The sequence below is a fragment of the Miniopterus natalensis genome, chromosome 17, assembly GCF_054644295.1.
Source record: "Miniopterus natalensis isolate mMinNat1 chromosome 17, mMinNat1.hap1, whole genome shotgun sequence".
Classification (NCBI taxonomy): Eukaryota; Metazoa; Chordata; class Mammalia; order Chiroptera; family Miniopteridae; genus Miniopterus; species Miniopterus natalensis.
Window position 1 is genome coordinate 33,782,425 of NC_142097.1, and position 16,931 is coordinate 33,799,355.

General features: G+C 38.4%; 2 protein-coding genes across 4 annotated transcripts in view; both read left to right on the top strand.

Annotated features, from left to right (window-relative positions):
* Positions 1–7,097, top strand: part of PPM1D (protein phosphatase, Mg2+/Mn2+ dependent 1D) — a 30,206-nt gene extending 23,109 nt beyond the window's left edge. The window contains exons 5-6 of the mRNA XM_016204766.2: positions 1,087–1,332; positions 5,621–7,097. Coding sequence (XP_016060252.2) covers positions 1,087–1,332; positions 5,621–6,178 — 804 coding nt within the window. The 3' untranslated portion in view covers positions 6,179–7,097. The remainder of the gene's footprint in view (positions 1–1,086; positions 1,333–5,620) is intronic.
* A 5,912-nt stretch (positions 7,098–13,009) lies between these two features.
* Positions 13,010–16,931, top strand: part of BCAS3 (BCAS3 microtubule associated cell migration factor) — a 420,091-nt gene continuing 416,169 nt past the window's right edge. For 2 of the 3 annotated variants that reach the window (XM_016203603.2, XM_016203611.2), the window contains exons 1-2: positions 13,010–13,074; positions 14,487–14,574. In XM_016203603.2, the coding sequence (XP_016059089.1) occupies positions 14,504–14,574 (71 nt within the window). In that variant the 5' untranslated portion in view covers positions 13,010–13,074; positions 14,487–14,503. Of the gene's footprint in view, positions 13,075–14,486; positions 14,575–16,931 lie in introns of those variants that run through there. The other variant, XM_087826254.1, reaches the window with a different exon arrangement.

Below are 16,931 nucleotides of genomic sequence, written 5' to 3' on the forward strand. Positions count from 1 at the left end.
AAGGAGAGAGCAGTTTTCCAGACAAAGAAATAGGATGTGGAAAGTCAAAGAGGAGAGACAAATATGACATTCAAGTTTCACAAGTAGCTTGATGTGACTGGAGAATAGGAGGTAAAAAGGTTTTGAATAGTCTGTTATGAAGTTAGGTCTTATTGTCTGGTAGTGGTGAGTTGTTGAAAAGCTGCATTTTGGATAGCTTACGTATTTGCAGGGTGGAATATTAAGCAGAGGGTAGATGAAAATGGATGTGAGGATTCTATTTATTAGAAGCCCCTTAATAAAATTAAACTGATGCAAAGTTGGCAATGAAAGAGAATGTGTGGCAACAATGATTAGTGAGGAATCCCTGAGAGAAGATGAGTTTCAATTTGGGGGGGCGGTCATAGTTATAAGGTCTATGTCCACCTCTCTTCACGTTTGTTTTTTTAATTTTTTTTTTAATATATCTTTATTGATTTCAGAGAGAGGAAAGGAGAGGTAGAGAGAGAGAAACATCAATGACGAGAAAGTCATTGATCAGCTGCCTCCTGCACGCCCCCAACTGGGGATCGAGCCCGCAACCCGGGCATGTGCCCTGACCAGGAATCCAACCTTGATCGCCTGGATCCTAGGTCGATGCTCAACCGCTGAGCCACGCCCGGCCGGGCTGCATATAAATTCTTTACACACAGCCTTTTAGATCCCCTGAAATATGCTGGAGCTGTAATTAGTTATTTTTTCCCCCATGCTTGATGATTTCATTTGTGAATTGTTTATAATAACTTAATGTTTACTTTGCTTTTTAGAGAACTTCTATATAACTTTGCCTTAATAACTATGTAGTTAATGTTACAGTGAAGATAGATTTCTTGCTACCAAAAAGATGAAAATACAGGTGAAATTTAACCACAGAATGAAGCCTTATTTTATTACTTACTAAAATTTAGAGTAGTACTGCTTTAACGTAGTTCTGGGATCTGTGGATAACGTTTAACATTTTGGAAATTTAATTAATTTAGGTCATATTGAACACCTAATTTTTAATTTGATACATATGTAGTGGTGATTGAATTTGAGTGGTTGACTTCCTTCTCCTTTTAAATACAGGGTGGCGAGCATGGACAATCTTGTGCCAAAATGCTTGTGAATCGAGCGCTAGGCCGCTGGAGGCAACGTATGCTTCGAGCAGATAATACCAGTGCCATAGTAATCTGCATCTCTCCAGGAGTGGACAGTCAGGGAAATTTCACCAATGAAGATGAGCTCTATCTGAACCTGACTGATAGCCCTTCCTATAATAGTCAAGAAACCAACCTTAGGACTCCTTCCCCAAGTTCTACACCACCAGTCAAGGTATACAGTTCTATAGTATTTAAGTTGTTTTAATAGAGTTTCTTTGGTTAGTGTTGCCTGAAAACAGTTTTCAGATTTCTTATATAATAAGACTTTGGATTTGAACTAGGTTCAAGAAGGTGATGAATATTTGTTTTATAATTTCTTGTCAGTGAGCCATCTTCACACCAATACCTACTTACTAATCTGAATGCCAACTGTGTATATAGCACCTAATAGAAAGTTGGTTAGGTATGGCCCCTGAAGAATATTAACAATATTTTTAAAAGAATATTAACTATTAATATTTGGAACTTATTGATCCTCTTCTAACACTATGTACATTTGTAATAATTTCTTTTCTTTGAAAAGCCTTGAATAATAAGTCTCTCCATTGTATTTTTTAAAAAATTTAAAAAAATATGTCTTTATCGATTTCAGAGAGGAATGGAGAGGAGGGAGAGAGAGATAGGAACATCAATGATGAGAGAGTTGTCATTGATCAGCTGCCTCCTGCACACCCCCAACTGGGGATCAAGCCCCCAACCCGTGCATGTGCCCTGACTAGGAATCGAACCACGATCTCCTGGATCCTAGGTTGATGCTCAGCCACTGAACCATGCCTGGCCGGGCTCTTCATTATCTTTTGAGAGTTGTGAAGGAGCTTATGTTCATTCGATTATTTGCCGATTTCTGAATTTGAATGTATTAATCACTTTTGTGTTCACTAATGTATTGTATTTGAATTACTGACTTTTAAGCAGAATAGAGGAGGAGGCATTAGGGTGGAAAAAGGGGTGAGGGGACAGAAGATATTTTGATAGGAATAAATATTCTTTTTTAAAATATATCTTTATTGATTTCATAGAGAGGAAAGGAGAGGGATAGAGAGAGAGAAACATCGATGATGAGAGAGTCATTGATTGGCTGCCTCCTTCATGCCCCCTACTGGGGATCGAGCCCCCAACCCGGGCATGTGCCCTGACTGGGAATCGAACCCTGATTGCCTGGATCCTGGGTCAACGCTCAACCGCTAAGCCATGCCCAGCCAGGCGGAATAAATATTCTTAATATTGATCTGAAATAAAAATGATTGCAGTCTGCTGGTTGGAGTTAGTAAAATTATACATAGATTGTACATATTTTAAAATTATTTCTAAAGTTTGGAGAAATAATGATTTAGTAGTCAAAGTAAAGATGAGATTTGTGTATGTACTAACTTATATGTAGGCCTGGTTTTTTGTGAACCAATTGGCCCCACCCAAATATGGCAAAATATTTATAGCCATTCAGAATAATTAGTATTATTGGCTCTGACCTAACAAGTAAATAAAGGCTAATTAATTTCTGCCCAAGAAATTGTGTGGGTTTTTAAAAAATGTGTTTTTCTTGATTTCAGAGAGAGGAAGGGAGAGGGAGAAAGAAATAGAAACATCAGTGATGAGTCATTGATTGGTTGCCTCCTGCCCGCCCCCTACTGGGGATGGAGCCTACAACCCCAGCATGCGCCCTGACTGGGAATTGAACCGTCACTTCCTGATTCATAGGTCAATACTCAGTCATTGAGCCACACCTGTCAGACAGGAAATTGTGTTTTGTTTTGTTTCCCCTTTTTAAAAAACTTTAATTGACTTAACAGTGAGTGCTAACTAGTACCTCTGATTTATTTCAGTTATAATAATCCCATGTTTGGTAACATCTAGATAAATATAATGACATTTTGGTTAGTTTTGAATGGTTTTTAAAACACACCCACCTTTAGACTAGGCATTTGAGACTAGGTTTATCTACTTATAGCAGGGGTGTCGAATGTCTGGGCTTCCGCTGTATACAGCCAGCAAAATCATTTGGTCTGACCCTGTCAAGGCAACCGCAGGTGGGACTTGAAATTCAATAAATCTAAGAGCTTTTTTCATAGTTAATTTTTAAGTTGATAATTTTTTATGGCCCTTGAATGATGTTATAAATATCCAAATGGCCCTTGGCAGAAAAAAGATTCCCCACCCCTGATCTATATACATGTCAACTTCTGTTTGAATCTAAGGTAAATCAGTAGTCAGATCTTTGTTTTGGGACAGATTAGTAGAAATATCTCTGGTTGCCCGGCCGGGCGTGGCTCTGTGGTTGTGTCGGCCTAGGATCCAGTCGATCAGGGTTCAATTCCTGGTCAGGGCACATGCCTGGGTTGTGGGCTCGATCAATCACTCTCTCATCATTGATGTTTCTATCTCTCTCTCCCCCTCTTCTTTCCTCTCCCTGAAATCAATAAAGATATATTAAAAAAAAGAAAAGAAATACCTCTGGTTAATGATATATTACTATTGCATGCATTTCTTCCTCATTCAGAATGAGGAAGAGAAGTCTTTCAGAAAATTAACACTTAGATTCAGTTGTTATCTAGGAACAATTTGTAATTAGTTGTTTAATGCTGGATTGATAGATGGAGTGAGAAAGTGATCTCTGAAGTAGTGAAATTTTTAAAGTATATGTTGTTAGGAGGTCATCTCTCAATATCGTAAATGCTTTATGAACATGTTAGAAGGCTTAGCGATATTAATTAATCTGGGATGAGTCTAAGTAGTAAAGCCTGTGCCAACAGATACAATGTATTACTACCACAGAATGTCAATAAAAAGAGAAGGAAAAGGAAAAGCTCAATGAGAAAGGGGGGGAAGAAAAGCCAGCGCACCTGTAGAGTCAGAATAATAATCTGTGAATTTAAAAAGACATAGCACAACAGAAATTACAATAAATTGTTACCTCTGAAATCATCCCATTGTTTTTGTTTTTTTCTTTTATAAAGTAATCTCATCTAACATCTGACATTGTTATACAAACTAGAACAGTATGTTTTATTTTTATAAGTACATTGATTAGTACCCTTTTCTTGTGCCTAAATTAGTGATGTGATTATTTGGTAGTTGGAAGCCTTCTGTCTATAGAATTTATTGCTGCCCTGTCTTGTTGCAAATCCTTTTTCTATATTTAAGCAGGATGAACTCTTGGTCAACAATTACTTATGACTAGATACAGTTTTCTGTGCTCAGCTAGAACATGCTTGTGACCAGGGTAGGTATTGGAATCAACCTAATTCAGAGGGATAAACTCACATACATCTCTTGTTTTTGATAATATTGAAAGTCAGAGAGTATACAGTTTGACCGTATACTATTCTAGAACAGAAACTGTCTTGTTATCCTTTCTCCACACTGGTACTTTGAAATAAGGTTGCTGCCCACCATCCAGTCAGTTTTAAAGCAGATAAGAAGAATTCAGCTTTCAACAAACTGTGCAGTATAAAATAAATAAATGAACCAATGACCCCAGAAAGCAAAAGTATGTTCTTAGAAGAAGCAATCTATTTGGGACAGTACCAAATTAGGAACTTGGGTTTCTCATCTTCAGTCTCCATTGGACCTAAAGTCAATATATTTTTTTCAGTAAAGCATGTTCATGGTTATATGGTTAAATTGAAATGCTTTTAGGTGACTTCAATTTCTCCTTTTTTTATATAGAAACATTAAAGGGAACATTCTTTCTATAAATATGCTTTTTAAATATAGCACTTTCTTGAAAAGTGTTTATCCATAGGGGATTTTATATCAGAGGAACACCAGATAATATGTTCTCACCATTCTATAAGAGTGTTTATTTGGCCTTTCCTAATATATTAATCCCCTAGTTGTGTTCAATAAAAAAGATTTGTTTTCTGGTAAAAAAAAAAATATTAATGTCTTATTTGATGAAGAGAGGAAGCAGTTGAGGAAAATGTTATATACTTGGGGGGGAGAGAGTATTTATGCTTAATCTCTGTTCTTGGGAAACTATGAGACAATGACTTTATAAAGTATTATTATAATGGAAGATTGGGTGTGATAGGAAGAATGTTCTCTCTCTGGAGATGGGAGGATATTCTGAGCAGTACAAGCTAAAGGAGTGATGCATATCTGAGTCACCTGTGAAGCTTCTAAAGAACAATACCTGAAAGTTTCTATATGATCTTCACTTATTTATTTGAGAGTTGCCCCAGCCATGCTTAGTAGGGTCCCATGAGTCCTGTTTTTCTCAAATCACAGAACAGTATCTTGTGTTTGGGAGATGGGTGCAAAGCAACAATGTGAGTTTCCTTATGACGTTGCTTTAATGTTTCACTTCACATTTTCCACACTACTAAATGTTCAGAAATTATAGAAAGTAGGAAAAAGCCAGATTTGTCACTTATACTAATGAAACCCCTTCATCTCCCCAAGGGTCAGGCTGAGTTCTAGGATAAATGGTTTCTTATTTGGTTAACTTTCTTGTTTTTCAGTCACTGGAGGAGGACCCTTGGTCAAGGCTGAACTCTAAGGACCATATACCTGCCCTTGTCCGTAGTAATGCCTTCTCAGAGAATTACTTAGAAGTCCCAGCTGAGATAGCTCGAGGGAATGTCCAGGCTGCAGTCATACCCTCAAAAGATCCAGAGCCACTTGAAGAAAATTGCACTAAAGCCCTGACGTTAAGGATACACGATTCTTTGAATAATAGCCTGTCCGTTGGCCTTGTGCCTACCAATTCAACAAACACCATCATGGACCAAAAAAATTTAAAGATGTCAACTTCAGGTCAAATGAAGGCCCAAGAAGTTGAAAGAACCCCTCCAGCAAACTTTAAAAGGACATTAGAAGAATCCAATTCTGGCCCTCTTATGAAGAAGCATAGACGAAATGGTTTAAGTCGAAGTAGCAGTGCTCAGCCTGCAAGCCTCCCCACAACCTCACAGCGAAAGAACTCTGTTAAACTTACCATGCGACGCAGACTCAGGGGCCAGAAGAAAATTGGAAATCCTTTACTTCACCAGCACAGAAAAACTGTTTGTGTTTGCTGAATTATATCTGGAAAATGGCTTCTTTCCAAATTTAGGATATAAAGCTTTTTGAAGATGGTGCCGAAGTTGAACTTTTTTTCAAGGAACGAAATAAAAATAAAAATAGTACCCAGTTTGATTTTTTTTTTGGGATTCAACAGTTTAATCCTGGCCTTGTACTTGCTTGTATTATAAATGTGAATTTTGTAGATGTTAGGGTATATACGTTGCTGTAAAATGTGTATAAATTTGTATCCTTCACAGAAACTCAGTCTTTCACTCTGATACACAGTAAATATAACAACAGGGCTAAAGGTTTTTAAAAAATCAAAAGAATCTATTAGATTTTAGAAATACATTTAAACTTTTAAAGATGCTTATTAAGTCACTTGTGATGAAACTATACAACTTTTTAAAGTAAATTATTAAGCAAACTGGAAAAGTGATGTATTTTCATAGTGACCTGTGTTCCACTTAATGTTTCTTAGAGACAACTCTCGTCTTTTAAAAATTATTTTTTATTTCTAATTTCATAATTCAGAACTAAATTTTTCATAGAAGCAGAAGTAGCTGGGTATTAGTCTCCTTGTCCTAATTAAAATACTATGCATTTTCTCTTATTTCAGTAGCATTTTTCTAAAAAATTAATTATCAGATATACTCATTAAATATTTGGAATAGAAGGAGGTGTGCTTCCTTAAAAAGATGCCCATCTCAGTTATCCAGGACATTCAGTGGCATTATTAGGTCTTAAAGTAGTTACCCTCTTCTAGTGTTTGCATAAAATATGTGAAGTTTTTCTTGCTATTTCAATAATGGATGGTGCTGCTAATTCCCAACATTTCTTAAATTATTTTATATATCGTACAGTTTTCATTGATTACATGGATATATGTTTATTCATCTAATAAATCAGTGAATTGTTGGTGATGTTGCTGGATTTTTGTTGTTGGTTTTAATGATATATATTAACTTTCTGTTGTGCCATGATCGTGCTTTTAGAGTAACTTAAATGCAATGTTCATTTTTGTACTCTTGACTTTAATTTTAATTTAGAATACATCAAAACAGTCTAAACAGTAAGAATATGTTAAGTCAGTTATGGTTTGTAAGCACTTGAGGACATGTAGCAATTAAGTATGAATAAAACTATACTTTGGTAATACAGGAAAAACTAAGAGGAACTAATACTAAAACACTAAGAGTATGTCATTTTGGTATGGTGAATTGTTCTACAATGAGAAATTTTTAAAATTTATTAACTTAGCACAATACCTCTCATTGAAAGATTGAAGAGTTGATTATGTACCTACAGTATGTTAGGTACTGCACAAATGGAAGCATACCAGTTTTATATAAGAAAATTGAGAACCAGTGGTCTGGGTAAAATCTTAATTGTGGCTAGTTTTTAAAAAGGAATTTTGGGCCCTGGCCAGATAGGTCAGTTGGTTAGAGCATCATCCTAATACCCAAGATTGTAGGTTTGATTCTGGGTCCCGGCACATACAAGAAGCAACCAATGAATACATGAGTAAGTAGAATATCAAATTGATGTTTCTTTCTCCATCTCTCTAAAATAAAAATATAAAAATCTTAAAAGGATTTTTGCATAATAGTTTGTTTTCAGATCTTTCCAAGAGAGACATAGCAACTAGAAGACACTTTTGGAGTCAATTTATTGTGAAGGGTTTCCCCATCTTTTAGACCTGTGATACCAGGTTAGCTGCACCAAGTAGAAATTGAACAAATCTGAATGTGTATTAAAAGAAAGGAAAATCCATTTAGCTACTTTTCACTTTTTTTGTCAGTAGTTTTAAAGACAATAACCTAATCCTATGTCTATATGAAATTAAAATTTCCATTTGACTCGAGTAATGAATTAAGTATTCTTTAATGCAAAAATGCCACAACATTAATTCTTTCATAGATTACATTTTTAGTGCAATAGAACCCAATTACATACCATCCGAGTAGCCATCTAATGCTGGAAACATTGGTTTGACACACTTAATTGCAAATGCTAAAATGAGCTCTTCTGTATGTGTTCCTTGGGCTATGTTCAGACCTATTCTTTAAGGCATTGAAGACGTTATGTAATCACAAGTGTTTTAATGTTTCTATTTTTATTAAATTGTATTTGCCTATGTAACAGATCTGCATGATGGAAAATTCATGATGTATAAAATGGTACATAATGAAAAACCCCCACCGCAGTCCCCAGGGCAGCCAACATCTTCCCCCTTTTTTATGTGTTCTCTCAGTGATAACCTGTGCATAGATGTGCAACTATACACGTTTATCTCTTAATTATCCCTTGAAGATGCTTTCCGTATCAGTACATCACAGAGTCTCCTCATTCTTTAGTATTCTGTCTAGTCTGGGGCATATAACTTTGCCATTTCTTAACTATGTCCACTAAAAGGAAAACACGATTTCTTCCTTTATTCACACAATACTTATGACACCAGATGTATGGGTTCTCCTACACCAGGCAGTTCTCTAATTTCTGCAGACACTAACTGGATGTCTTACAATTCAGTTCTGACACTACCTACCTGGAGTTATCAGATCCCACAAATTAAGGGCTCAATCTCTCAAGACTGCCCCAACTTCAGATACCAATTACAAGTCGCATATACTTTTGATATTTTATTTTTTATTTTTTTTTTAGAGGAAAGGAGAGGGATAGACAGGAACATCAATGTGAGAGACCCATCGACTGGCTGCCTCCTGCACACCCCTACCGGGGATCGAGCCTGCAACCCAGACATGTGCCCTGACTGGGAGCTGAACTGGGGACCTCTTGGTTCATGGGTTGATGCTCAACCACTGAGCTATATTGGCTGGACAAGTCACATATTTTTGATCAAGTAGCTATAAATTGGGGTTTCTACAACCCCCTCCACAGGTTTGATAATTTGCTAGAACACACAGAACTCGGGGAAACATGTTTACTGGTTTATTATATAATAAAGGATAAAAAGAGAGACATCAGGTGAGGTCCAGAAGGGTCCCAAGTGCAGGAGGTTCTGTCCCCATGGGTTTGAGGTGTACCACCCACCTGGCATGTAAGTGTTCACTAACCTGAAAGCTCTCTGAATCCCATGGTTGAGGGGTTTTTATGGAGGCTTCACCATGTAGCCATAATTACTATTTTTCCAGCCTCTTCCCCTCCTCGGAGGAAGTGGTCTGGTGAGGCTGAAAATTCAACTTTTAATCATGGCTTGTTCTTTCTGCTGACCAGCCCCCATCCTGAAGCTATCTAGGAGTCCACTGAGAGTGACCTCATAAGAACAAAAGATGCTCCTATCAGAAAATTCCAAGGGGTTTAGGAGCTCAGTGTCAGAAAAGGTTCAATGACCAAAGGCAAAAGATGTTCCTAACATCTTTAAATACCTAGGAAACGGCAAATGGTTTAGGAGCTCTAGCCAGCAGCCTGGAACAAAAACCAAAATACGTATTTCATATCAAAATGTCACATTCACATACTGGTTCTTTTCAAGATTTTGTAGAACAGGTTCTCGACCTATTTATCTTACTCCTCCAAGATTAAAATATATTAGTTACATATTGCTGCTTAAAAATACCTCAAAATTTAGCAGCTTAAAACAATAAACATCTCACAGTTTCTGGGTGTTCGGAATCAGTCGTACGGGGCTGCAGTCGTCTGAAGGCTTCACCAGGGCTGGAGGATCTGCTTCCCACAACACGTACCTGTTGGTAGGAGGCCTCAGTTCCTTGCTCTATGTGCCCCTTCACAGGGCTGCTCACAACACATCCATTAGCTTCCCCCCAGAGCAGGCGACATCAGGAAGAACAAGGCATAAACCACAATGTCTTTTGTAGCGTAACCTCAGAAGTGCCATGTTAATTAGGCTGCATTTTATTAATCACACCTGCTGAATCTGATAAATGCATGGGGCAGCCACACGCCGTGAATACTACTAAAGGGTGGGTGTGATTTTTGATCATCTTGGAGGCAGTCCATCACCATCTATAAAGAATATAGGGTTTTTAGGTTTGAAAATAACAAATAATAATGTTATTTTCATCATCTTCCAGATATTCGGAAGATTGCCCTAATGGAGTGAAGTGTTGTAAGTGTATTTTCCCTCTAAATGCAGGGGTGGGCAAAAGTATGTTTACAGTTATTCATATGGGAAATAATACAATAATTAACAAATAATAATAAAGAATAAACTGTGTTTTGTGTACTCACAACTGTGAAGCCAACTCTCCTCTGTCATCATAATTTTTTTCAGATTTTAAAGGAGGTTTTATCCAGGGTTAACTGGGGAAGGTAACATATGGGGAAGGTAAATTATGTCCTGAGAGTCATTAAAAGAGTTGTAACTAATTTTTGGTCTTTGCCAATAGTTTTCCTTTCTGGTATATTTAATCATAAATACCAGCTCCAGATTTCAGGATAAACTGTTGGGGTTCTGACATGTAATTCTTCCTGTTAGTGAATAGAGCATTATGGAGACTAGAAATGAAACAATCCCTTCTGTTAAAGAGCTTACATTTTAGCTAAATATACAATAGGATTACACATTAATCAACTAGAGAACAGCTACAAAGTAGTATTAATGTGAGAGATAAAGGGCAACCACACTTCATAACTTGCCTGTTACAGTCCTACTTTACAAACCTTTACCTTTTAAAAAAATTTTGGTTTAATTATTTATTGAGGCTCGTTTCAAGGAGGTTTCCTGGGTAGAATGATAAATCATATGGCGACTTTTTAACCTCTTTGTTTTTCCTTTTACGTCATTGAAAGTTAAAATATTAATGTTCACCATAGTTGTATGTGAAATCAGATTATTTCACCACTGCTTAAATTGTGTATTATCCGTGTTTCTGGTGGTCAGGGTAAGTGAGGCTAATAGTTTGCTTGAGGCTAAAAAAAGAATCTGAATCCTATCAAAACAAACACAATAAAATATAAAGTGACCTTAAAATTTGGCTTGCATACAGATAGTGCCCTGACAATTCCCTGGGGACTTTAGAAGACGCAATTTTAGTCATTAGTGACTTAATATAATGGACATTGTAGCAACTGGAATAACACAGAACTCTGGCTTGAACTCACTCTATTACATTGAAAATGCGTTTGCTAGCTGGCATTGCTCCGTCACAAGAACAGATTGTTGAAATGACTCATGAACTGGCAATGTGTGCTAAAGCACTCATAAGTTACTTCCATTAAAAAAATGATTACCATAAATTTTATTTTCTCTCCGTTTGAAGGCTCATGAGAGAATCACAGACCATCTCTGTAGAGAAAAAAATGGAGGGCTTAGAACTAGTTCATTGGTTAATTAGTAATTAGTTAATTTGGAGAAATTTCTAATTGGTTCCAAGAATTTTAAATTTACTCCTATAAAAATCCTATTAGGCTCATAATATTCTTTCTACAATTTACAAAGGATGAAACCAAGGCAGAGAAATTCATCCCTATATCAATGGCAACTATTTACTGGTTGAAAATGGGAAGCAATAATATTCATCTGACTAATTTTCTCTTAAAGCCATTTCCATGATGATGATGGGACTCGATTATATTTTTTATTTCAGTCACTCCTAATAAATAAATTTGAAGAAATAAAAAATATCTGAAATATAAAACAAAATGTGGAACTTTACCAGTGTTCATCCTTTCTGTAAATGTCATCGCACAGCTGCTCAAGCTCAAAACAGGGGCATCTTCCTTGATTTTCTCTTCTCCTTTTATCCCCCATCCAAAGCATTAGCAAGTTCTTTCAATTCTCTCTTCCAAAATATTCTGAAATTCATGACTTTTCACCTTTACTGCTTCACTTCTAGGCTCAGTTCTAGACCACACCTCCTTATTTTCTGTTTCGTAGATAGAATGATCTTTTAGAAATGTAAATACGATCATGAGACTTCCTAGCTGAAAGTCCTCCAATAGATTCTCACCCTAGAATAAAATTGAAACTCCTTATAATTCTGTACAAGACCATAGTCCATCTGGCTACTGCTCACCTTTCCTAACTATTTTTCTATATTTAATTAACTCTGCTTAAACCACAGTATTTTTCTCATTCTTCCTGCCTTCTTAGAGCCTTTGTACTTACTGAGCGTTTGTTCAAGAAATCGATAAATGTTATCACTACTCTACAGAAATGTAAATGACGAAACAACAACGGCGAGAGTTTGATCTCTTCCTTAGGAGAGGTAGAAGCCAGGAAAGAAGGAGTCAGGCGAGGTCCACAAACCTAGATTAAATGGACAATATTACTTGCCGCACCACCCATTCAGACCAAAACCAATTTGGCTCCCGGGCTGCCCACCACCCTCAGGCAGCCTAGGTTCCCGGAAGGTAAACACATCTACCAGGGCGGGGCAGAAGGCGGGTTCCGAATGGATGAGTGGCCAGCTAAGAGTGATTGGCAGCTGCCATGTCCACGTGCTCTGAGCGTCTACCCAGATGTCGCGAGAATTCCATGTAAACACACCCGTCCCGGGTCCTCGGATTCCCAGCCTCAGACGCTCAGGTGAGGTGCACGGAGTCTGGGGCACGATGCTTTGGGACAGAGCCACGAGGGTGCTGTCTGCCAAGGGCGCTCGACATGTCCGGGATTCCTCCCCGCCGGCCAGCCTTTGCAACCGAACCTGACACCTCTCTTTCCCCCGAATTTACATACTGTTTTGTTTTTCCTCGAGCCCCAGCGGATTGGCTAATTTCAGGAGGCGGGTCCGTCTCTTTTCTACTTGCTGGTTGGCGAAACTGACCTCTTGGGGCGGTGCCCGGCCGTAGCCAGTTTGCTCCTGGGATTGGCTGGGAAGGTAGTTCCGCTGAGGCGTGGTAGGAAGTGGTAGCCGTCAATCACGAGGGGGAGACTCCAAACAGTGAGGCTTGATCTGGAGAACAGCGTTTACCGGCGGGGCGGCCGGTGAGAGGGCTGCTGGGGCTGTGGCTTTGGGGAGGCTTGGCGAGGACGAGGGGCGAGCAGCGTGAGGGGAGAGGGCTCGGCGGGCAGGAATTGGGCGTGGGAGAGCTGTGGAGATCGGAGGGGGAGGGGAGGAAGGAAGGGCAAGGGGCCAGAGGGCGGCCGGGGGCAGCGGTGCCTCCGCCTTGGAGGTTAAGTGGGTAGCGCGGGGCTGGTGTGTCTCAGGGGAGTGGGGCCTGAGGGACTGGCCAGGGTCATCCTCAGGAGACAGGGCCCTCACAGGACAGTTCTTGGGAGGCTGTGTTTTGGAAATAAAGGGTGGTATGGAAATGAGAGGGCTGAGGGGCTGGAGGGGAAGGTACCCATTGAGGAAGGGGTCCCTGGGCTAGCTGGGGCAGAGGGTGTTTGGTTGTAGCAGATGGGACTCCTCAGTTTCACAGGTGTCAAATAAGGTGATAGAATGCTCTCTGCTTAGAAGTGAGGGGTTTAGGGGCTTTCAAGATTCGTGCCAGGCTGTGGGCTCTCCCGAGCCTTGTAAGAGACATTTAATATTGCTGTCAGTCCTCCTCTAAACCCGAACCAAGTACACCCCATGCTCTTAAAACCTCCCCAATGATTCAGATGCTTATTAGACATTTAGGGGCCAGGACTCAGTGATGTGACAGGAAAGGATAAGGGGCTTCTAATGCAATATAAGTTTTTATTACTGATTTAGACTCTGGTGATTAAGTTCCGATAGCAGGGGGTTAACAAAATTGATCGAAAAAAATCTTGCTACATTATGACCATGCTGTCTTTTTTTTTAAAAGATATAATTGGCACATAGCATTATATTAGTTTCAAGTGTACAACATAAAGCTTTGATATTTGTGTATATTGTGAAATGATCACCACAGTAAGTCTAGTTAAGATCCATCACCACACAGTTACAATATGCTTTCTTACTCACGGATTACCAACAGCCTTAGTTGGATGGTGTTACCCTACTGTCCTGTTTGGTCTTGAAATATTGTACAGTGTGTGTATTTTCAGTGTCTCAACATAAGATTTCAGTGGGTTTTAAAATTTTGGCTACTAAGGTAGCACATTTGTTTTTATAAAGTGATCCTGTGCTAGACTTCCCATCCATGATCTGGTTCTCCTTACCTTTCTAATTTATGTTAACAGATCAAAGGGTCCAGCAAGAGTCTTAACTGGTTTTGTGGTTTCTGAGGTTTGGTTCAAATAAAAAATCTTGGTAATTTAAAAATTTTAAAACCTCCTGTCCTCCCTCTTTTCTGGTGTAATAGAAATTGCTGGGAAAGTTTCCTACATTTTGGCACTTTTGACAAGGGATCTCTAGTGAGCAACCATAAACCTCCCTCCCTACTCCCAACAATAATGATCCATTTTTTCTAATTTTGCTCTGGAAACAGGTTTTGTGCATGAAGCCATGGCTACAGATTCCCCCAGAAGACCCAGTCGTTGTACTGGTGGAGTTGTGGTTCGCCCCCAGGCTGTCACGTAAGCAAATTTCAGATAAGCCTAATAACTGAAGACAAAATTACTCAGAATAGTGACTTAACATTCAGGTTTCTTTTCTGAACAGTGATTACTTTTGTAGAACCTATTTAATTTTGGCTTTACAGGATGATAAATATCATTGCCAAGCTCAAATAAAAGGAATAATTGGAAGGTCAAGTTGATGTATTCAGCACTTTTACAGAGTACAGGAAAAGCACCAAGCTAAATCCTAAAGAGGGATGTCTTTTTCATACTCCAGGTTTAACAATTAGTGGGTTATTAAATCAGTTTATTGGATCAGGACCATTATTCAAAAACGAAAATAGAATGTAATAGAAAATATAGTTGAGAGTTAGCATTGTTTTGTGTCACACGTCGATATATTCATGTATGTTTACTAGAACGTGATGTAAATATTTCTTACACTGAGGTCATAGGTAGAAAATTTCAAAGTCAGCGTCATAAAGGGTACATTTCTATATTTTAAGCCTTCCTTGACCAAGCATATGTATTTTATTTTTTTTTAATCCTTAACCGAGGATGCGTTGAGGAAGGGGGGTTGGAGAGAAAGAAAGAAACATCGATGTGAGAGAGAAACATCAATCGGTTGCCTCCCGTATGCACCCTGACCAGGGATTGAACCCACTACCTAGGTATGTGCCTTGATCAGGAATTGAACCCGAAACCTTTTAGTGTATGGGACAGTGCTCCAACCAACTGAGCCACCCAGCCAAGGCATGTGTATACTTTCTAGGAGCATATAATCTAATATGCTTTTAAGATATGTATGCTTGAAATCCCTATAATCAGTAAAAAAGATGCTAATCAAACAGCATGCGAATTTAGAGAGAGTATTTTTTTGTATTTAGTGGGAGTATTTTAGTATTTTAGACCTGAAAAGGTTTCATTAAGAAGCTAACATTTATAGCGTACTTCAAAGATTGAATAGTATTTGGGCAGTTAGAATCAAGGGTGTATTTTAGGCAAATGGAATAGAGTGAGCAGATGTGGGAAAGGCAAACTGTTTCCATGAATGAAATATAGGAAATTTGACTTATATGAAGTAGGTCGAGGTGGGCAACTAAGACCCTACAGTACCTGGCTAAGGAGGTGAAATTTGTTTTCTGCTTTTTAAAATGTTCATAAGGAAATTGTAGCATCTTAGATTATTTCCCTTGGGAAGTTTAGCATGTTACATAAAGATTGTCTTCTCAGAGTAACAAAAGTACATGTGGAATATGATATTTTTACCGCAAAACTTCCTTTTTTTCTCCTCCTGCATTTCCCAAGGCTATATGTCTTTGCTAACTATGGACCATGGCAATAAGTTAAACATGTTGTTAGCTGTGAGGTAGGTCCTGTTTCACTCTTCATCTTACAGGTGAGGAGACCAGAGCAGAGAGAAATTAAGTAAATCGTTCTTAGTAACAGCAAGAAGGGGAACCTGGATCATATCCAGGCAGTTTGTCTATGCGGTCTCACCGTGTTCAACATTTATTGCTTTTTGTTACCCAATACATACTTTTTGTGGTTTAAAAAAACGCTTCAGTTCATTTAGCATTCTTTTAACAGTGCCTGAGCATCTACCCAGGCCTAAGTACAGGCTTATAGATTCTGGAGGTACAAGGTAAATATGAGAGATGGATTCCTTTCTGTAGTGGAGTTTACATTCTAGTGGGGGAAACAGTACATAGGTAAAGTCCTTAGGGCTCTGATCAGTGCAGCGCGCCATGGTAGAGAATGACAATGGGAGTAAGATAAGGCTATCAGGGAAGGCTGCTCTGAGGAGGCAACACTTTAGCTGGAGATATGAAAGGCAGGGCAGAGTATGGGAAGGAATTTAGGCAGAAAGCTGGTGTAAAGGTCTTGATTAAACAAGAGCTTGGTGTAATCTAGGAATTGAAGTTGCATCTGACTGAAGCAGAGTAAATTAAGGGAGTGGTGGAAAAATTATTTTGGAGAGACAGGTCTAATAAAAAAAAAATTTTTTTTTAGGCTTAGTTTTATAGGTATGTAAGGTATATTTTAAAAGAGAATTTAGGATAACTCATTATTAAGTGTAATTTTCCACATCTCTCTGGAATGAATTTGATTTGACATTTTGAAGAATTTTATTTCTCTACTTGCCGATATCTATATACTTCCTCTTTAAAATATCTTAGTGTCCTTGTGCATTTTAATACTTTCCCATGTCTTGCCTATGGCAAAAGTTACCTGTAGAAAAATACAGATTCAATTTTCTCTATACATGTAAGGGACTAGGTTCATAACCACTTTAAAGAGAAGGCCACTAAATACCAAGTCATCAGCAACAGTTTTTCTTGCTCTAACTAGGGCATTCTGCTCTGACTCAAGAG